Here is a 23,670-nt window from a genome sequence, read left to right as displayed (position 1 = left end):
TCGAGAAATAACTTTGAGTGGGTAAACATGGCAACGCTGCTGAAGCCCTACCATCAAAAAGTTTCGACATTGGTTTAGTAATAATAGATTATTCTCGAGTTGAAAAGTACGCAACAAAATTGACTTCTGTTTTATTACCAACAAAAATATTCGAGATCATGTCATTATCTGTTACCAGTTGGGATAAAGAGTAATTGCCGCGCTTTGTTTTGTGTCTCTTTTGTCTGACCATTCTCTTTTCTGTTTCTCATACAAAATAAATTCATTTCACATGTAATTAGGATTTTCAAGGTAAATGTATTTATTGAAAGGCCATATAACAGTGATCAAATACAGTATATGTTATGGAATAAACTGTCCTTTATCCTTCTCTGCTAATCGCCTATGTGTCGAAACTTCGTTGCAGCCGGCACCCACGCCTTTTCATTTGTATTTCGTTACATTTCGTAGAGTAATGGCACAGAGAAACAGACGTCACACTCTCATCGCTTTCCATCGATCACCTTTTTAACGGTTGATTCTAATATGCAGTAGTTGGTCGATTGACCACTCGTGGCGCTGGTATCGTTTTTGATCCTGTTTGACGTTTGCTCACTATCGCCATCTAGTGGCAGCCTGGCCAAGCACAGGGAAATAAAAGAAAACAGGAATCTAGGAAAAGACCAGGAAATCGGTCAAGGTAAGTCCTTAGACTGTCCAAGAAAACAACATCAGAAATCTGTCCAAAGGAAGTCCAGTAGCCAGTCCAAAGAAAATGCTGGAGGGTTTCCAAAGAATGTCCAGGAAACTATGAATGGAAACTTCAGGAGACTGTCCAATGTACATCCAGAAGACTGACCATGGAAAGTCCAGAAGGCTGTTCATTCAGTAGACTGTCCAAGGAAATTCTAGGAAAACGGTTCAATAAAATTCCACCGTTTTGAACGGTGAACGGAAAGTTTAAAATCCAGGAAAATGGTCAACGCAAGCCCAGGACACTATCTAAAGAAAGTCCAAAGACTATTCACAGAGAAGTTCAGGGTACTGTCAAGAGAAACCCCTAAAGACAGTATAAAGAGAGTCCAAGAGATCATCCAAGGAAAGTTCAGAAAAAATCAGAAAACTGCTTAAGGCGAAACTCGAAGCATTTCCTCATTTTTGTGGTTTTTGATTTTTTATTCAAAACGAAGCAATATTTTAAAAATCGGTTTTCGTACACATGTAGAGTATGGATCAAGGTATGTTCTGATCTTTTTTCGTGGTGGAAAACGTTTTCCATTTTTGCAGAAACCATTTTTTGTGAAATATTGTTCGAAAATGGTTTCTGCAAAAACGAAAAACGTTTTCCACCAGATTAAAAATTAGGAGATACATTGATCCATACTTTGAAAATATAGATTCGCCTTGCAGAAAGTTCACGATACATACTGACAAATGAATGTTCTGGATAAGGTACACCGGGGCAAGTTGAACGGGTGGGGCAAGATGAAACAGCGGGTTAACATGATGTTTTCTATTGATGATAAACAATTTGATTGCCATAACACATAGTTTTTGATTCAAACAATCTTTTAGCGAGTGATAAATTTCCAAATTATATTGAAATCTGTTTGAAAACTTCGCGTTTCATCTTGCCCCACCCGTTTCAACTTGCCCCGGTGTACCGTACTAACTTAAAAAAAAATCAGAAGTTTGTTAAAAAAAACTGAGATGGGCAAAATACCTCAACGACAGCAGATCGAATGAACATTTCAGAGGTTATATATGTTGAGGTGAGTAAAAATAAGAAAAAGTTTAAATATTTGTAAAAGTATATGTACAGACTTTTAAAAATTATCTTTTTACATCATCCATAGTACAATAAGTGTTAAATCAGTTTGAGAACATGAAAAAATAGCACTAATTACACTAGTTTACAGCATTTTTGAACTCGGTAAGCTGATGATCGTTTTTGGTGTAGAATCAAGCCCTGAGTTCGAAAACGCGAAGGAAAAAAATTACAGTAGAGCGGAAAATTTTTCGACTTTCCATACGAGGTTGATGATTTGAAATCGATTATTGTTCTATTTTTAAGCAATGTCACTTACTCCATTCATCTCATTCTCTGTAATCAATGCTCCGATTGAGCTGATTTTTTTATTGTAACTCGCCTACATATGATATGTCAAATAAACGTTGAGAAAGAATTTTTAAATTGTATTTTTCTTATTGAAAAAAATACATTTCTTCATATATTTTTGGAAAATTTGCTAAAATTTAGGGAGATTGTCCCTAAAATTCGCCAATATCTTGAATTTCATCAATCTGACGCAAAACCTGCATTCAGATGATCGAAAGGTATTATATTCAGCTTTTAATTTATGGAAAAAGATTTAAAATTGGTAGATCAAAACGCAAGATATTTGAATTTTGTTAAATTCCATATTTTAAAAAGTTATAAAACTCAATATTGAGCTAAAACTCAAAAACTGTTCTACTTTAAATTTTTTAAAGCACGGTTTCGAAATCAGCGCTAAATTATGCTTCAAAAATTTTGGTCGTTGACAGAAGTTCACGACTTTCGTTTTATTTTGTAAACTAGTGTTACCAAAGTTATAACAATTTCTGTAAATCGTGTTTTTTAAGAGGCTTGCCGTGACTATGATTACAGTTCAACGGCACAACTGAAAGCGCAAACCCAAAACAAAACCGTTACTAGAGGACCTTGTGGTGAACGATCGGAATAACAAAAAAAGTTTTTATTTTGCAAACGAGAACGATTTTTTCTCAAAAATCTACTTTTTTCAACCAAAAAAATTAAAATAAAAAAAAACAAAACACATAATACGAAAATTATTACGAAAAATTTTGATCGTTTAAGGACACGGCACATAAATACCAAACTTTCAAAAAAAAATTTGGATAAAATTGGTTGAAAACTGACTTCGCAATCGTAGTCACCGCATCGACGTTTTTGGAAAAACTTGATTCCGAGATAATCGTGTTTAAAGTTTCAAATATACACTACGCGCTCATAAGGAAGCGAGGTGCAAAACGCTGTATCTTTGCTTCTACTGCTTGGATCTCTATAAAAATTTGACACAGCATTCATAAGAAGACACAGCATTCATAGGCTCTGAGACCATTTGGGTAGGGGGACCTATTTTGGGCACTTGCTGCTATAAGCCATTCAATTTGTAACCGATACACTTAATTTTTGGTACACGATCAGATACGTACAGAATCTAGCCATGATCAAAAATTTAAGTCACCCGGATTGAAATTGACTGAGTTATTTCAGCAAGTGCCAAAATAGGTCTCCCTGCCCAAATGGTCCCAGACCCTGCTTCAAGATAAAAGAATAAAAAAAAATCCGATTTTTTTTCTCGTCCTCAACATTTATAACCCCTCAAGACACATGCGACCGAAATCATCAAAACGATGCACCTATACAGGATAATCTACTAAGCAATCAATGCTCAAGAACAAAATATATTTCATTCAATTAGAAATAAAAGATCCATTATAGAAAAAGTACAAGGTATCGAATGGCACCAATTTCTTTCACCGGAATCGTTACTAAGCGTTCGTGTTGTCCCATTTTACACCATTAAACTGTTTGCCCCATTTTACCCTATTTTACTCTTAAAAATTACATTTTAATAGGATTTTAATTTTGCTACTGATTGCAGCCAACCAAACTATATTTTTCTGACACAGTATTTACCGAGAAACACAATCGTATGCATTTTATATAATAACAATGACGGGAAGTGTTTTTTTTGCCCCATTTTATCCTAATTTATTACAAACTTTAATATTCTGATGCAGAATACCAGGAACCCAGATAGGATGTATTTTGTATCGTAATAAGGACTGACTGAGGCCATTTTGCCCCTTTCTACCCTATTTTACAGGGTAAAAATGCAGTTTTTCGATATTTTAAAATATTTGCAACTGATTGCGGTCAACCAGCCGCATATCTTTCGTATGTAGAACTTACGAAGAAACATCATGGTTTGCGTTTTGTACGACGACAATGACTGGAAGTGACCGTTCTACTCCCTTTTCTTCTATTTTACTCCTAAAAATACGATGTTCAGAATTTTGAAATGTTTGCGACTAATTGCGGCCAACCATACTATAGTTTTCTGATCAGAATTCTTCGAGAAACAGGATGGTATGCATTACATATAGTGACAATGACTGGAAGTGGCTGTTTTCCCCCTGTTTTATCCTATTTACTCTGAAGACCGAGCATAAAAATTACTTCTCAAACAGTGTGTTCTTGCTTCGTAGCAGTTCTAATTAAAGACATATTTATCATGGTTCCAATTTTAATTTTATCGAACGAAACATCGCCACCTTAAGCTCTGGAGATAGTTTACACACGTTTTCAATATAGTTTCCAAACTGAGCTAATCAATTGTCTAATCTGTTGTTAACATCTACCTGTGCCAGTGAAATAAACTTGCAAAACGGGAAATTAATCCAACGGCAACAGCAGTACCCCGGTGCATACGATCTGCATCGGACAACATCAATTCATTTTATCTCACGACTCAGAGAACGCAAGCCCTCACGCATACACTTTGAACCAGCAGCAGCCGTCCACTTCATACATCAGTCCACCAAAACGGAAGCCACACGACGAGTGTGCGGTGCATATATGTAGATCGTGAAAAATTCAAATTACAGTTACTTTCGACCTTGAGCACCGTATGCAGTTCACGACATACGACATTTAAGTCCCTCTGCGCCACTAGGTACCGTATTGGGTTGAACACCGTCCACAGACCTAAAGATGCCGCTCAGTGATCCTTTCGTAGTCTGGTAAAAGCGGACGCTGCTCCTGCTGTAGGTTGACAACTAACCAGGCCATGGATCCGTCCAGGATTTGAACCTATACGGTAGACATCTAACGATCACCCCACAGAATCCGACCGATGACGTCCTACGTCAGCATCATCATTCATCTTGAACGTACAGCGACATCGTCGTCGAGCCGGATGGATGACGACGCGACGACGAAGTCTACCGTAGTTTGCCGATCGAGATCATAAAATGTGCGCGCGGTCGAATAGGGTGCAGGCAGAGACGTTTCATCTCGCTTGTCTAAGCAATGGGAGTTGATTGCCATCGGCCAAGAGCTCTAGACTGTAGAGTCACCCGGGCGATACCATAAACAATGTCATCGTTGTCGATCAATCCGCGTCCTGGTTGTCGCGTGGTGCGTTTCAGATTTTTTAGATGATTCAGATGTGATCAGGTCTGACCAAATAATGATAGGAGATGTCGGTTGGTAGAGTTTTGCTCGGAGGCAATTATATGGCAACGACATTCTGATGGAGGCTGGGTTCAAATCCTGGAACTGTAGACAAAACATATTTCCAGGCAAGTTTATAGTAACTACCTATGGCAAAAAGGTTCCTTACTAAAACCTCCCATGTCGAAGTACTCATAAGACTAAGGCCATCCATGACGGCGGGTTCGATTCCCGTTGTGGTCGAAGGATCATCTCAACTTTCCTGGGCATAGTGTTTGCTTACATGTGCGAATATTCTGAAACGGGGGGGAGGGAGGGGGGGTGTCCATAAACCACGTGGTGTGGATATTCCGAACCCCAAACCCCCCTCCCACCACCCTGCATGGTCTTTTGTTTGCCCCCTACCACGTGGACAGCCCCAAATTATTTTAATTTGTTCATTGATGTTCCAAGTAACATTCAAGTAACGTTTCTTTATGTATCGGCAAAAGGCTCTAAGTATTACTGGTATAGATCTTCTTTTCATGATCTTTATAGTTTTTGTTTAACCTAAGAATGTAAACGAATTGAACAAGAAACGAAAAAAAAACAATCTATCCTATATGTAACAAATTGTCTACCACTCACACATGTCGGTGATAAACAAACTTCATCAGATCTCCGTTACGGTTCCGTGCCTTCCGGAGCCTATAGTCAAACGGGTAAAACCCAAGCAAAAAACTGACGACGGCGTAAATGAACTCTACGACTGATTTCCATTAAACAGTCGGTAAATTCCGCCGTGATGGGGCGAGGTTTGAAACATTGAAAAGCGGCAGTTTGCTCTGCCGCCTTATATTGCACCCTTCATTTTATATGACTCAAACTCAGAGCGCCCGTGCGAAATTTCGGCAAAACCTGTCATCACGCAATGCATGCCTCCAAAGGCCGCCGGCGCGGTGCTGTTCACGCGCATGAGCGTATGAGCGGATGAGTAATGGCCCATTCGGTGCGATTGAAATCTCGTGTGGCGATATCGAGAGGTGCGTTTCGATCATCTATCGTAAGATTACCTAGATACGTCAGAATCAATGACCTAAAACCAGAAAAAAAACAGCTCCACCCGTTTTGGTTCAATTCTCACGGAGTCGCTGCGCAGGAAATCCAGACTCCAATTGCAGCATGTAGATGTTTCTTTTTTTTTTTGAGACTTGTGGAGTTACTGAGTTGATTGGAGCACATCGTGCTTCACACTTTTTATTTTGAGCTGACATCAGAGATGCCAGATGTACAGATTTTTCTGTATTATACAGATTTTCAGAGGTTGATACACACAGAAAGAACAGAAAACTACAGATTTCAAGAATATGATAAAGATTTTTCCTCCACATATTTTCCTTATAAGGCTGATACAAATTTAATTTTGACTTTTTGTCTCCTCCTCCCCTTCAAAATTTTTTGGATAGGTTTTGCATTTTGAGGGGGCAGATAAAAAAATATTTATCAAAATATCGGGTCTTGCCAAAATATCTTTAACAAATCCGATGAGTTTTTAATATTTTTCAGAATAAATGCTTTATTATTTTTATCCACCCCTTGACCAGCCAAAGAGTGGTGGGACAAAAAGTGAAATAAATATTTGTAACGGCCTAAATATAATCGTGCAAGATGAAATATAAAACATAATAAACTATTGTGAGCACAAACGCATTTTTTATCAATATTTTCAACAATGAGGCTCAATTTTCAATCACATTTAATGACAAATTCACGAAACATAACACGTCTGTTGTAAATTTTCATATCTCTTTTACGTAAAAACTCAACTCTGGCAAACTATAACTTTTCAGCCGCTCGTCTAACTTTAAGTTTTCAGCATTTTTTAAAAGACAATTCTGTTGTCAAAAAAAATCTAATTCCGTGTCTTTTCGATATTGTTGTTTGCCAAAAACAGTCGAAAATCGCTAGTTTTCAATGAAACGTTAAATTGTAAGCTTTAAGCAGTGAACATCATAAAATAAAAGTTGGATGCTTTGTCAAGCAAGGGGAGCTATTTTTCTTCATTCACTTCAAATCCTATAGGCTTATTTGACGGAAGCTAACAATCATTTCGCATCTGGTGGCAGGAATGAGAATCCTATGAAAAGAGTGACTCCGCCATAAAGTGCTATGCTGCAGCATATGAAAAGTACACTTTTTTATCGAATTCTGCATCGTAGAGAACCAAACGAGCAAATTTAATTATCTTTCATATGCGCTTAGATCCGGTAGGTACGTACAAACAATTTATTTGATTAAATTGATGAGCTCTTGCTACGCCACCGGCGGGCAATCTTCCGGATTTTTTGTTTGCTGGCCAACCCGATGTCTGTCATAATAATTATATTTGAAGCCAATGCAAATGGAAAATAGTCACTTAGAGTAGAAAAATGGAACAGAATATAAGTTCATTTTGAAGACAAAAAATGAACTTTTGTTGTAAACAAACGACTTTCACCATATCTCACCTAGCGCCTCTACAGTGGGAGAGCATTCGAATTTTTCTATATTTATAACAAAAATTATGAAAAAAAAAACAACTAGCCAGAAACCTATTTTTACGTTGAAAATGCAAGATAATGATAGTTTTTTAACTAAACTTGAAAAGGAAAACCTTGTTAAGTGCATCATCTTTAAAGTTGTGTTCAAGATATCAAAAAATTGATAGGGCTGTTAGAAAACTGTAGTCGTCAAAATTAATATCAAAAGCATAAAATAAAAGTGTAGAATTAAAATTCTCAGAAATACTCAAAAACATAAGAAAAAAACGAAACCCTGTCATATTGTTCAAAAATTGAAAGTTTTTTTTTCAATTAAAATTGACTGCATATCGTGACACCTTTTCTTGAAAATTTCATTAAAAGCCATGAAAAATGAATGAATAGGGCAAATCGCTAATTGTTGCACACCTCATATAATAAAAGCATGGAGTGTGCAACAATTGGGGAGTTTTTCAGGTGTGCAATAATTGGCGATTTACCCTACATGTTGAAAATACAGACAAATACGGATTTTGCAAAGACCTGATACAGATTTTTGGAAAAATCATCTGGCATCCCTGGCTAGCATAAAAACATGAATTTACCTTAGCGTTATTCATATCAAAAAGTTATATTTTTATAAAATCTCACAATAGCACGATTGTCGGAAGATTCCAGAGGATTTCGGAAAATTAAAGAAAACATGTTATCCTTTCAAGCTACTGCCTCAAACCCTCTCTGAACTCCTTTGAAACCCTTTTACCTCTCAAATAATCTCCCTTGAAATCCTCTTAAGGGGACACGCTACATCAGTGCAATCATTCGCCATTGCTCCACCGCTGCTACATCTCAGATTCTACTACGTATTATAAACTAGAAATTGGATCATATGGCTTGCTCACTTGTTGTGCAAAATCGATCCAAGTTTCAGCCATATGCAGTAGAAACCAAAATTTATACCTTCAAAATCGCGCAGCAAATCATGAGATAAAGAGGGTAGAAAGGGAAATAACACGGCGTGTCGTGTCCTCATAGGCTTATTTACTGATCGTTTAGCTACTATTATACACTCTTACATAATTATACGTGACGTAAACCATCAACGTACGAAACATTTCATGACTAAATGACAAATTTGATTCAATTTTACATTGATCATATAAGTTTAAGTTGGTTGCACACGATGTCAACAAACCTATCTGACCTGGAACGTAGAAACAGTTTCACATTTATACACTTACTCGCAACGTAATGATATGGTCGAGAGGTATAGTCCGTGCCTCTCAATCAACGAACCAGTGCTCGAGACCAGTTCATTATTTTGCTTACATATGTTTTATCTGTCGCTTCGGTCCTAGCGATAGCTAGCTCTACTTTATTTCTGATAGAAGACATAAATTTGTATGAAACTGGACCCTCCTTTTATGTGCATACAAGTGAACTTAAATTTACATGATTTTTTTCGAAGAGTGTAGGCAATACCCCATTTGACATAACGCTGTTTGGCATAACAATGATTTAGGTCATTCTCTTTAACTTGGCAGTTCTTGCCTTTATTAAGACATCATGAAATGACATCATGCCTTATAGAGAAGAGCCCTTTTAACGATACCATTTATAGGTTGTAGGAGCGCCAATGCTGAACATGTCATTTCGACATATCTAGATTCAATCACCTACAGCTCATTTCGGAAGCTGAACCTGAAAATATGGTATACAAAAAACTTGTGCGGCTAGACCAGTTCTACAAGAAAGTTACGGAAAACCTGCACTCACTTTAATATTTCAGGTCAATGTCATCTTTTTTTTTCCTCCACTGTTGGGGAAATTAAGCCACTGCGTCCAATAAGCTGAACATTTGTGGCATATGTCATCTACTTGGAGCAGGGATGCCATATATACAGATTTATCTGTATTATACAGATTTTTCAGCATCAATACAGATAGCGTTTATATGAAATACAGATTCTCTATTTGTATGGGATACAGATTTCTCACTCAAATTTTATATGGGATACAGATTTTTGAACGAGTGATACAGAAAATCATCTGGCATCTCTGACTTGGAGGTTGCGCCCAAGCCCGTGAAAGTGAATATCAATATCACCACTGTTGCCGTTTCGTAAAATAGACTATTTCATTCTCTTCGTCATGGAGGGTTTTTTGAAACCTGTTGAACTCAAAGTTGGCCTCAAATCAAGCTGAAATATACGCCCAAGTTTCAGCCAATTCGGTCGACAAAAACCCCTCATGATGAAGATAACAAATCTACCGATAATACCCAAAGTCACTGTTGAACAGAACTCGTAGAGGAATTACAGATTCTTGAAGAGTATCTTGTCCAATGCCTGAATTTACAAACTTTTGTCAAAACCTTCTTTTGAAGGAAATTGTAGGAAAACATTCTGAAAAAAAATGAAATAGATTGCTGGTGCAATGGCTGAATACATCCTTGAATTTTATGTACAAAAAATCAGAAAAAAAAAACTTACGTAAATGTTTATAGAATCTTTTCCAAAAGAATTTCGTCAAAAATGTCGACAAAAACGACATTATATTTTTCTATATTTTTATAAAATTAAATAAACTATTGCTGACGAGTTTTGCAAGAAATTTAAACTTCATGATTCTGACCCTGAAAAATATAGTCAAAGTTCGTATATTCGGCAATATGCAATGAGCAGCCAATGGGAGCAAAACTAAGATCAATGATATTAGAATTATCTATATTTTCTTAGCAATTTGTAATACATCTGGGATTATTGAAGTCTTCTATGGTTTAGAAAACTTTGTCTCAAAATTGTGATTTTCTGAAAAAAAAGTTATAGGCTTATAAAGAGTAACAAAACTCAGTACTTTAAAAAAAACGTTAAAAAGCTATCAAACTTTTAAGGCCATTCAATGCACAGCTGATTATGACTGAATCAGAAAAGTTTTGTAGTTTATTCATACTTGGTTGCAATATTATATCATACCTCTCCATATGGAGAAGCAATATACATTCTCATGTATCCTTTCAAAGTACTATTTTTGAAAATAAAATAATTTAATATTTTTAGAAGTCTGAAATTATTGACCGATCACGATCAAATCTGACTATACATGTCCATGGTTGCTCCTCCGTGATTGATCTGAGCTGGTACCAATTGCACTGAGATCCAAATGAATAAGGGCTGGACACTCCACTTATTCACAAAGTGCAATTTAAGCAGCTCAAACATTCTTGATCAATAACGGCGCCGGCCACGTCCTTATAGTCAGTTGGGAAGGGAAATGAATGATAGTGTGCTGGTTGTTGCTACTAAAGACCGAGAGCACCTCTGCATCCCCACAATCAGCACGGACTGGGGTATTTGTTAGACGGAAAGGATGGGAGATCTGGGAGTCACCGTTGGGTCGGTGATGCGATCCATGGATAGGGTTTATTTATAGTGTTCATGATAGATTGTGTGATGAATAAGGTAAATAAGGTCAAGCGGCACAGCACGCTTTGGTTGCATAACTTGTAGGCGTTATATATATACACTGTGCTTTGAGTGGAAGTTGGAAGGGAGGGGAAACGACTTTTTTCAATTCGTTTCTGGTTCTAGCGATGGCTATGAACATGAAAATACATGAGTTAGAAAGAGCGAGAGAAAGTGGATAGAAAGATACAAAGTAGGATGAAAGGGACGGGCCAGGGATTGAACCCATGACCTTCTGCATACGAATCAGAAGCGGTAGCCACTAGACCACCAAACCCGTCATTTTTATAAGTCAGAAATTATTTAGATGAAATTCTAAAAGTTTACGAATATTCTGAAAAACTGCTTCAAATACTGTTGGTAATGGTTTTATAACATTCAATAACGTTCAAAGTGACACATCCATAGCATAATTTATTGTGTTCAGTGAAAGTGTTCATAGTGTTATTTTTAAGTTGAAACTCGTAAAACCAGAATAAGTTTTAGGAATCCGTGACATTTACGTCCTAATTAAGCCAAATTCTCGAGAAGTGTGACCAATTTTACGGAGTCGTGAACTCAGCAAATAAATTCACGACAAATCCACGAAATCCGCGTTAGCTGGAACAGCCCCTTCGATAAATACAAAAACCGTCAGTGATTACTTCATTTTGCCATCTTAGTGGTAGTGACTTGTATGGCCTCAAACCAACAAAAAGGTACGTGTGTACACAAAACTGCTGTGGCTTTTTCTATTGTTGGCTTCCTGTGTGTAAACAACACAATGAAACCGCCTGACTGGTTGACAGCTGACTGAAATTTTTCGCCTATTGCCAAATGCGCATTTTTTTAAGATTTTGTCACAATTTTCGGCATTCTTATCAGTTTACGTGTCCAATTCTCATTCGTTTTTTGGCATTTCATTTATATTTAGCTTATCGAAATAAAAATTGGATTAAATAATGGTGGTCATTTTCTACTCACTTTCTAAATACCTGGTATTTTTTTTTCGGCTTTCAGTCACCGAAAAAGCGTTGATTATTCTAAATCATTGCCTACGTTGCCTTCATCAGGGATCCTAACCATAGGATCGAAACGTAGGCAATGATTTAGAATAATCAACGCTTTTTCTGTGACTGAAAGCCGAAAAAAAATACCAAGTTTCCATAGATCCAGTCAGTCCCCGTAAGAAATTTCTAAATACCAACTTCACAATTGCTCTCCTCCCTTGCTCTTTGAGTAGTTCTTGGGATGTCATGCCAAAAAAAGGACGAAGAAACATAAGCTTCTAATGATTGCATCCACAATGCGCATTGCAGATATTGAAGGAAATTTCGAGATAGAGTTTCACGAGTTGTTCTCACCTAGAGCTTAAGAAGGTATTAGAAGATTAGGTTTTGAATTATTGCTTGATAAGTTCATGAAAGATTTATGTAACAAAGTCATGAATAAATAATTAATTATGATTTAGGGAGCTATTAAAATAAACTTTTGAAAGGATATAAGACAAACTTCTGATCAAATGCCTTAATCAATTATTCTGATCAAGTAACCTTATATAATACATAAGATCCCAGTACACACGGTTAAACATTTTACCAAAAACAAACCAATGCTCTAACATCTGGCTTGACCTTATCGAATTTTCATTAGTGTCAAACAGATGTTTGATCTTTAGTTAATTCCTTATCAAATATATGACCCTGTGTACTGGAGGCCATACTAAAGAAACTCGTAAAGAAAATCCGTTTCACAAGGATCCCGGAATAATTCATATTTGAATAGAAGAAAACTTTCATATATTGCAGAGAAATGTAAGGTAAACAATAAATGAAGAGACACGAGATGAACCCCAGCTTTACTATCTCGTTAAAAAAAATATAAAAATGAAGATACGGTGTGGCATATTATAAACGAGATAAATAATAACATGGATTTATGGTCAAACGTTCAACGACAACTAATTTAACGGCTTTCACCTCGTTCTTGATCAGACAAACTGAAGACGGTCACCAAATGGACTCTATATACGCCGACCTTTCCGCTACGTTTGATAAAATGAATCATCAAATCGCAATATGTCCGTCAAAATTGGGGATCTTGTTTTGTCACCATTTGCGGTTAGTTCCGGTGTACTCCAAGGCAGCCATCTTGGGCCGTTCTTATTCTTACTGTACATGAATGTCAATTGTTGTTTTGTCTCCAAAGCCTCATCGCAGCTAGGGTAAGGGAGGTATTTTGGACCCCTTTAGGAAGTGGATGAACAATTCAGCGAAAAAAGAAGGTTCCCACTTCAAAATATGGATAATTTCAGTAGGCATTACGTAGAGCAACATGTTTTCTGTCGAAAAAGGCCAAACAGAACTCAAGATTGGTGTAATAAATACAAGAAATATCAAAACTCCTGAAGGATCTCGGGCTTCTATTTTGGACCACCTGATTTTATTTTGGACCACCAAGTGCACATATTTTGGCCCACCAAATTAAACTTCAATTGATTCATGAAATGAAAGCCACCTCATCAAAAATTTAAAAATAATTAAAACTACGTGAAGTTTACATCTTTTCTATTCATTTTTTGAGGCAGGGAACGTTTAAAAATTACGCAACGGTAAAAAAAGATGAAATTTTGTTGCAATTGCCAGTTTTTACGCATTGTAGTATGATGTTTCATAAAAAAAAAATGTGACGCGAAACGTGTATTTATTAACTATTGCATGAGGTCAGTCACCATGTATAAATTACGTAACGCTTAATAGGAAGTGTGGAAGTCTAGTGATTTTGCTAAGTATAAAGACGTTCCACACATATTTTAATGAGTGGAAAGGCCTTCAAAAATAAAGTAATTTGAATGATACGTAATTTGTCAAACATACATTAGATAACACATTGTCGCAGTCATCAACTGATTGCCGAGAAGGACAACTTTTCTACACTGGATGACTAAACACCTGAAAATTTCAACTTGTCGACAAGTTGTTAGGACACGAACCGAATCGAAATTTTTAACTTGGCGAAAAGTTGTTAGAACAAATCGAACCCACAACAATCTCATTGTAAAATAAACGTATAACAACCCAGATCACGGGGGGTCCCAACTTATTTTATTTATATGTTTTTAGAGTACATTACATTGGCATGAATATTTTGTCCCTTAAGAAGGAACTGGAGAGATGGATCTGACAGGTGGTCCAAAATATGTCCACATCTGATTATGTTGAACATATTTTGGCCATACCTCAAACCACCATTTTAGTGAATATTATCGCTCCACCGAGGTTAAGAACAGTTTATTTTGAGTTCTTACAAGGCCCTAACTACATTCACATGAAATAAATATTTATTTGTAAAATTTAATACCTCTTCGAAGCCGACTTCAAATTTGTCACCTTCTTTGTTTTTGGTGCTTTTCCATGCGTTTCATTGGAAGTGAAAACATTTTCTCTATTTTTGATACTAAACAGCATATTTAACTGACATCCAAAATAAAGATCATCACATAATTGAATACTTTTCGTGTTCCAATAAAAAATTACCAAGATTTAGTAGAGATTATGTGATAAATATCATAAAACTCCCTAGGTGGGCCAAAATACCTGCCCGGTCCAAAATACCTCCACTACCCTAGGATGTTGTTTCGTTTTGCCAAAAAATTCAAATACGTTTACTATTTAAAATCTCTGTATTGTTCTCTCGTGCGTCCCATTTTGGAGTATTCGTCTATTGGTCTGGTGTCCTTACTACCAGAACGGAATTCAGCGGATTGAGGCAGTCCAACACAAATTTATACGATTTGCTCTTCGTCACCTAAGATGGAATGATCTGCTTGATTGGTTTGAACGAACCTATGCGTAGCATGTGCTGCGGTTTTAATCTGTACTATCGTGCATTCGATTTTAATATGCCACGCGATACAAATAAGTGTAATTTTTGTCGAATGTTGTGTTGAATAAGGACAGTATCGGAAATAACTATAAACGTTCAAAATGCTCTATCTCGAAGCACGGTTGGTCTTTTCATTCCGGTTCTTCTATGAAATCTTCACAATATAGTTAAGTTTAGAACAGCTTGAGGAAATTTGGAAAAAGATTAGTATTATTGATAATATGGTTCTATGAGTATACCACACAAAATAACAATCTGTACAAACTGCATTTTTTTAATTTTTTTTAACGTATCAATAATATGTAGCGAAAAAAAATTGTACGGGGAAAAATCTGGAAAATAATGATTATTTCTTGCAGTTATGTACACATAACATATCACTCAATACCGACTTTTAAAATTCTTATTTTGGATAGAAAAACCTGCAACATTTAGAATATGGGCTATCCCAAAAAACACCTACTTTTTGGTCGAACTTAGACGCTCTGTTTTAATTATCTTCAAAGGTTATAAAATTCCGTTCTTTGGTAAAACTACCTCTTCAATAGATTTAAATACATACCCAATTGAAAAAAATGCAAATTTTCAACTTAGTGTATTTCTTATTTGCGTAATCGTTCTTTGAAGACGCATAAAAAAAGAGTTCCTCGAAAAATGGTCTTTTTTTCAATTTTAAGAATTGCCCTAAACTGCGGAGGGAATTTTTATTGATAAAAATAATTTTCCTATATCATGAGCATTCTGGAAAAGAATATATTTGCACAAAAATAAGAGAAAAAATCGAATATTATTCCAAAGTTTTAGCAATTTCAAATTTTTAGGAGGTGTCCAAAATTTTAAAAAAATATGTGCAATCTTTGAGATAAAAGTCTAAGTTAAATGATTATTTTTTGAAAATCAGAACTGCCATTCTTTATTTAAAAGATTTTCATAGTATCTCCAAACATAAAGTTATGTTTATTTCGAACAGATTATTTTTTAAACAATTGTGAACGTTTATAGTTAATTTCCGATACAGTCCTTAAAGTTTTTTTAGTTTGAATAATAATAAGTTTATGGTATACTTTTCGTCAAAACCGGTAATTGGGGTAAATATTTTACCTGTTGAATTCGAATAAATAAATAAAAAAATAAATAAATAAATAAAAGATACAGTCAGGATTCGTCATACACGGTGTCACCCACTTTACGGCGTAAAAGTTTACGCCCACCGCAGTTTCTCTGTTGTCTTTCAACCAATTCAGTTCATTTTTGGAAGGTAATTAGTTTACGGTATGCCGCAACTACTCACAAAAAATGAGCTCAATCGGATGTGAGGCAGCCGAAAAATCACGGTAGGCGTAAACTACCATCCACCGTGTATAACGAATCCTGATTGTATAAGAATGTCTTAAAGGAGTTAAATAATAATAAATGCGACAGAGCGCACACTAATAGGTAAGAATCAAGTGAGATTTATATACACATTTTTTATTGCAATCATTCACAGTATCGTTAGATAATAGAATACCATTTCAGGCCCGGATTAAGGATTGTGGGGGCCCGGGGCCAGAGCGTATGTGGAGGCCCCTCGGAGGTACAAATGCCATCAGCAAATAGGCTTTTTTTTTGTTTTTGGTAATGTTTAGCAAGCAAAAAGGTTTTTGTGGGGGCCCCTAAAATGTGGGGCCCCCACATTTTAGGGTCCCCCCCACGCCCCCCTTAGATCCGGCCCTGACCATTTACGTCATTAGGTTGAAGAGCTATTCCATTTGTTCGCAACCGTATGTTTTTACCGTAATCAGCTGTCGACGTGATAATTTAGTTCTTCATTAGCAGCTTCCAATTTCCATAACATGAAAAAGTGTGTTTCTGCTGTGTATCCCGCGTATGTAATGGTTAAACACAACAACACGTCGTCTCTTACTAACCCAAATAGTAAAATTCAAATAACAATTTACCTAGATTTTGGATGCGCCAACCGGCCCCGTACCTCAGAGTACTTTCAAACTCCGCAACTAAGTCACTAATCTTCAACACCATTGTTGGATGATCAAGTCTTAATTATTCACAGCACCGCCGTCGCACCAGCAACGCGATATAGATTTTCCTTATGTAATCGCCTCTTAGGCTCATCTACCACCCTCACCGTCTGCTGGACGGCTACCATCCAACACATTACAAAACTACCCCACAGTGTGGGGCCCACACCGGTCGGTCCTGTCCCTCTCTACAGAAGCTGTTTCAACAAAAACCTACCTGACCAAGTACATCAGCAGCTGTCTCGGTGGAATGCACTCGTCGTTCTCCATCTCCTGCTCACCATAAAAACCGCCTTCCATCTCGATCCTGCGCGCCGCCAGCCGACGATTCACAGCCATCGGAGTCTTCATGGACGCCTCGAAGATCGCCAACTTCTTACGGAAATAATCCCGTGTTTGCTGCTCGTTCTCGAACTGACTCAGATCTACTTCCTCATCCTCGTTGAACCAATCCGGGTCGAGCGACTTTTTCGGATTCACACACAGTTCACCGATATCCGAGGAGTCTTTGCGGCAAGTACTCCGATAACCGCAAGACGAGTCATCTGAGATCATTCGCGACACTTGACCCGACCTTTGCTTCTGCTGCTGCTGCTGAATGCCGAAGCGTCCTTCGGACAGCAGGTCCATCATCAACGAGGACGGATCTTCACTCATCATTGTCCTAGCAATACCGAACTTTCCGAAATGGTACCAATTCTCGTAATTCACAACGCACTTTCAAAACAGCCGAATCTGTTTTCACACCTCAGTCCTGTCCAGAGTGACTGGCTTCTTCAAACAAGTTCGACTAGTCGATACTGTTGTGCACTGCGCCAATGCTATCTTGCCCGATTTAACTTTTACTTTGAACTGATCGCGAAATATCGAAATCAAAACAGTCAGACCGTCAAACTGAAACGCGCGCGATCACACACAAGGTGGAGGTCTTCTCTCTTTCTCACTGAATCATTCGCCTATTGCCGATGGCACCACACCAACAACAATTGTTTAGAGAGCTCGTCGCGCCGGGCCGGCCGCGTGCTTCTTCGTTTGTATTCGCGCCGCTTTCAGTAGGCGAGTGGCGGACTTCGTCGGATGGTGACTGAGACAACACGCGGCGGTGGCGGTGCGTGTCTTTCGCGAAATGTACGATTCGGTTATAGCGTTGGATAACGACGTTCTTCTCTGACGACGCGCCTACGCGAGAGAAGCTGGGGAAGAGAGTGCTATTGCTCTCACAAGAAGAACCTGGATCGCGCGACCAGGAGTAGTGAGCGATCGCAAAAGTCGATCCGGATCGGGAAGCTGCGATCGACGCCGTGCCGCAGGCACTCGTTCAAGTTTGATGATTTTCGATTTGGAGAAGCACGATCGCGCGGGCGGGGTGCACTTTCCCAAGATCAAGGTCGTTTGAGCGCGCCAATCGGTTGAGGTTGATGGGTTGGTCTTTCTAAGTGACCGGTGGTGCACGGTGCAATGGCCGTTAGCGGTGGCGCGAACTTGAGAGGGGCTCGCCGGGTGATGAAGTAGGACGGGAGGAATAGCGAGCCGAGCGTTAAGGCGGTAGCGGCGTGTCGGTATCTGGTGAGATAATGGAGTTCTTTGTTTAGGCTACAATTTCTACGCTTAATTGGTAAGGTTACTTTGTGCGTGCGTAGCGTGGGAAAAAGAAGCGCTATATACAAATCGAGTGATGTTCTTCGGTTGCTGATTTTGGGGTATTTGGCGTGATAGTTTGATTTGCAGAGGAGTTGAAGCATGGTGTAAAAATACCGAAATAAGAAATATGGATAAATCCCCCTAGTGATGACACATACTATCTTTCTCGTAAAAAGTGACATCATTATCACTGCAGCAAATTACATTTGATCATGTAAGTTTATGCTTGTGGTCAGATATTATGAATGCAAAATTAACACTGGTTTACTGAAAAAAACAAATTAACACAGGTCGGTGAGAAACATCTCACCGTTAATGTTTAGAGGTAATCAATCATAAATACCATCTACCAGTGCTGGGGCAACACGTAAATATGAGCTGCAGATAGCTTTCATCGTGATCGGCGATATGCAGAGGTTCGTGATCGGTTGGTGGTCCGGAGGCACTGATGGTTCTGCACTCATTCTACGTCCAGTTTAAACGCGAGTACGACAACTGCCCACGCCACGACGTCAAGATCATCAAGAGTGCAACGCAACGCGGGCGGTATTGCTGCAGCAAGGAACCCGGCAGAACAAGGAGTGTAACAAAACCGGAAACAGCTGAACCGCCTCTTTTGGGAGAAAAAAAGTCGTCTGGAACAAGCGGAGCGCTAGGAAATGAAACTGCTGTGCCATTCCCAAGAAACACGGAAGTTTTATCAACCGCAACGGCTTCGTGCCACGAGCCGAAGTCTGCAGGGATAAATATGGGAACCTCCTGACGAACGGATGTGAGGTGATTGAAAGGTGGAAGCAGCACTTCGATGACCTCCTGAATGGTGTGGATAATGTAGGCACAGGATACCAAGGCAAGAACAGAGGAAACGATAGTGCTGCGATGGACCTAAATGATCCAACTCCCACGTTAATGGAAGTTTAAGATGCAATTCACCAGCTCAAAACCAACAAAACATCAAGATGGGCTCAGAAAAGTTGACCACTTGCCTGCACCGGTTGATAGTCGCGATCTGGGAAACCGAACAGCAACCGGAACAGTCATTTTGAATGCCGCCTACAAAGTGCACTCCCAGCTCATCTTCCGTCGTTTGTTTCCTAAAACGAATGAGCGCGTGGGATGTTATCGACTGTCGGTCGACAACAGACCAGATCATCACCATATAGCAAATCCTCTAGAAATGCCGTGACTACCAGATCCCAACGCATCATCTGCTCTTAGATTTCAAGCCGGCATTCGACAAAAATGGAAAATCATGGGCGAAAACGGCTTGCCTGGGAAGTTGACCAAAGCAACGACGATCGAATGCGGGTGAACTATCCATTTCATTCGGATCTCAACGGGGACTGGGATAAGGTGATGGATTCTCATGTTCACTCTACCTTAGCGATCTAAAAGGTGTAATGCTGCGAGCCAGGCTCGGAGCTTGAGTACGATTTTCACGAAATTCAGAAGCCTGAATAGACAGTTTTAGCAACCCAAACAGGCTACAATAAATTTTGCCGGACTCTTTTTAGAAAACTTTTGTTTCCTCTAGTAGTTTAAAGAGATAAAAGCAATATATTTTTGTGCAATATACCATTGTTGAAAAAAATGTAATCATACATCAGCATACAACAACAGTAATTCTTATTAATTCGAAAGAACATCACTCGATTATAAAAAAAATGTACAAATAAAATGATACTTACAAAATTATTTACCAATTTAAAACAACAGTTTCTCCTACAAAATCTCGAATATTTCAGTCCAAATAAATTCACAAAGGACACTAGTTCAACTACCCAACTATGCCAAAACAATCAGATTCACTTGTTTTTTTTCCTCAGCGTTCGATTGTCACTCGCCGTCTTCCACAGTTTTGCTACTCTTCGGTTGAAATTCTAAATCATTCTTCACGATCGAACAGATACGAACTGCCCTCGGTGTTGAAAGGATCAAAAAAAAATGCACACAAAGCCACGGTGTGGTCCCCCGAAAGAAAACACCAAAGCGGAAGAAACGTTGATACACAACCGCGTAATCCTCTCTAGTCTCAATCTTCGTCCGCCTTCGACAGAGGCTGGAAACGGTCGCACTAGCCAACACACAAAGGCAGCAATCGTGTCTCCTGCAGCGCGTTTACCGCACGGATGAAGCACGTTTCTAGCAGTTTTCAACACAGTCCAATCGCCTGTGGGTAGTTTACGCCAATCTGATTAGATCTAATCAAATGCACTCCAGATTGGGCGAGCTTGGTAGGATCGTTCTTGCCTACAAAAATAAAAGTGCGCACACAAAATAGGGATGTAGTACCGGTAGTACCGGTACCGAAAATACCGGTATTACCGACCAATTTTTGGTACCGAAATACCGGTACTGACTGAACCTTGGTACCGGTACTTTCGATACCGTAAAAATCTCTCCCGAAGTACTGAAAAATGATCAATAGTATAGCCAATATGCAATGGAAATAAAGGAAAACATTCAAATCAAGTACCGTAAACCGGGGTCAAATTGATCAGCGGGGTGAAATGGATCACTCGAGTACTACATTGTAATTCCATACTAGGAACTTTTTACGTCATCTGATTCGTAGATGTCTAGAGATGAGTGTAGACTTTTATTTTTTTAGAAAAAAAAATAGTTTTGCCTTATTTTTTTTAAGGATTTTGCAATGTACTTCTCATTTAGCTGAAATTATTGCTAGGGATGTTATGCAGCTAATCAGAACATGAAATAGTTATAAAAAGTTCATTTTATGAAAAAATAGTCATTTATTGTGACAGGAATAAACTTATTTCAAATGAAATTGCCTACCTTTAGGCGTTTAAGGGGAAATTTCAACATTTAATTTTGCATTTAAAGTATTAAATGCACTAGTTGTAAGGTTTTAGATGCGTTATTCGGTTTTCGAAGAGCAAAATTAAGCGGTGAAGGAAATGTTCCTTTCCAACCGATGCTTAATTGTATACTGACCAATTTCGCCCCAAAGTGGCATTTCCAATATTTTGATATTTGAAGTTATTTAACTTAAAGTTTAAATTTGTTGAACAAAATTCTGTCACATGGTTCCATGGAGTCCCACTGGGTACTGGTTTTACAGAAATTCTTTTGGCAATATTTGAACAGGCACTGATGTTATCCGCAAAAGTTGTTTTAAAGTGATCAATTTGACCCCGGATTACGGTACTTTGTCAAACAAACATTTCATATATGCAATCCAAGATGTCATAACAATGATTGGTTTAATAAACGTTGAATTTTAAATATAGATTTACTAGCTTAGAATAAAACTTGTTAGATTAGGGTTTCTTGACATTTCTTTAGTTTTTAGAATCCGCTGATGACATCATCAAAGAAAAATCAGTTATTTTTTTCTGTCATCACCTTGCAGCTGTCTAAAAGCTTTCTATCTGATTTTGGTAATTGTAAGGCTGTGCCTGTTTCATTTTGGACTGATCAAGATACTGCCTGTGAAACTGCGCAGAAGCTAAACAGTATCTCCAAAGCTTCATGTAACTTATTTCTTTCTATCTTTTTATCTATCTATTTTTTTATGTTAATTTAGTACTTTCTGGTTAGCTTTTATGACATCCCTGAAAACTGTAATTTTCAAATGCCTGGTAAATTGTAGATTTTCTGTACAAATAGATTACTCTTCATTTTAGTAAAAAAAAATCCCAGTACCGGTACTTTACCGGTACTACCGGTACTGTAAGCCCCAGTATCGAAATACCGGTACTCATTAAAAGTAGTCGGTACTGCGACCCCTAACACAAAACAACAACAGCTTCTTCTATGCAACAACGCGAGCAAACGAGTTCTCCTGATATCGCACTTGTTATGGATGGAACATACACACGGGTTCGGTTTGCCTAATGAGATCGATCTCGATCGAGCACTGAGCTGATACTAATTGGTACCGGAGAACGGGGCAATGATTTTATTCCCGAACTGCTCTCGCGACGACGACAACGACGACGACGCGCGGTTGATTGTATATCGGTGATTAGAGATGTAGAATTAGCTTGCGACCTGTTGTCGGGCTGACGGTAATAGCAGCAGCAGCAGCAGCAAGAGTCCAGCATCCAACCAGCGGTTGTCATCGTCGTCGTCATCATCGGCATGGGCAAGGAAGGTGCAAAAAAGGCACGATCTTCGGTCACTCACAGGCAACAGGTCAGTACCGCACCACTAACACGCCTCCTCGCGTGAGTGACTATGACGACACGGTTCGAGATGAGACGGCATGTATCGGAATCGGAAAACTGACGATTGATATCCGATCGACTCTGAACGCAGGATGGATGGTACGTCCAAAGGTGTTCAAATTGGGAGACGTATGAAGGAGAAAACGGTAGGTAATTTCGTAAATTTTCAACAAGAGATTCTACGCACATACCTAGCAAGCTTAAAAAAACGGAAGTTTATAATCTAGAGAAATTTGGGCATTGAGTATCTTTGTGCCTGTCATACGATATACACGTGCAAAATGAACAGACTCTCAATTAACAAATGCGGAATAGGTTGTCCCAAAATTGCACATGGTCAAAAAACTTGGGGGCTCACCCTGCAAATGATAGCTAAGGGTGTTAGAAACAAACTTTTGTATGACGGCAACTTTCAAAAATGACGTTTAGAGAGAATATTTTTTACCGTCCAAAAATTGGCAATACCCACTATTTTTATATTTTTTACAGCTTGATATGGATCTAAACTTCTTGGGAAAAATAATTAAAGACATGTTTTGCAGGTAACTGTTTGATACTGAATTTTTGTATTTACTAAAATTTGTCATTTTTTAATATACTGTGCATTTTACCCATCATAAAAAGTATCTGAACTTAATGCTAATTTTAAACAATTTCCATAAAAAGATCGGAAATTTTATGAGGAAAAACTTTGCCGAAGACAGCATGGCGTTTTTCAATCCGTTTTAGAGTTATTCACAATTTACTATTTGATGAAATTTGAAATTT

At 38.2% G+C, this 23,670-nt stretch overlaps 1 protein-coding gene across 4 annotated transcripts in view; it reads right to left on the bottom strand.

The window, feature by feature from the left end:
- Nucleotides 1-23,670, bottom strand: part of LOC109398703 (nocturnin) — a 169,661-nt gene that overhangs the window by 106,687 nt on the left and 39,304 nt on the right. For 2 of the 4 annotated variants that reach the window (XM_029859193.2, XM_029859194.2), the window contains exons 1-2: nucleotides 20,401-20,984; nucleotides 17,289-18,634 (exon numbers count right to left, since the gene is read on the bottom strand). The exons of the other annotated variants lie outside the window; for them this stretch is intronic. In XM_029859193.2, coding sequence (XP_029715053.2) covers nucleotides 17,289-17,731 — 443 coding nt within the window. In that variant the 5' untranslated portion in view covers nucleotides 17,732-18,634; nucleotides 20,401-20,984. Of the gene's footprint in view, nucleotides 1-17,288; nucleotides 18,635-20,400; nucleotides 20,985-23,670 lie in introns of those variants that run through there. 4 annotated transcript variants of the gene reach the window in all.

The sequence above is a fragment of the Aedes albopictus genome, chromosome 2 (assembly GCF_035046485.1).
Source record: "Aedes albopictus strain Foshan chromosome 2, AalbF5, whole genome shotgun sequence".
NCBI lineage: Eukaryota > Metazoa > Arthropoda > Insecta > Diptera > Culicidae > Aedes > Aedes albopictus.
Note: the sequence above shows the minus strand (reverse complement) of the source record. Positions and strands in the feature narration are given on the sequence as shown.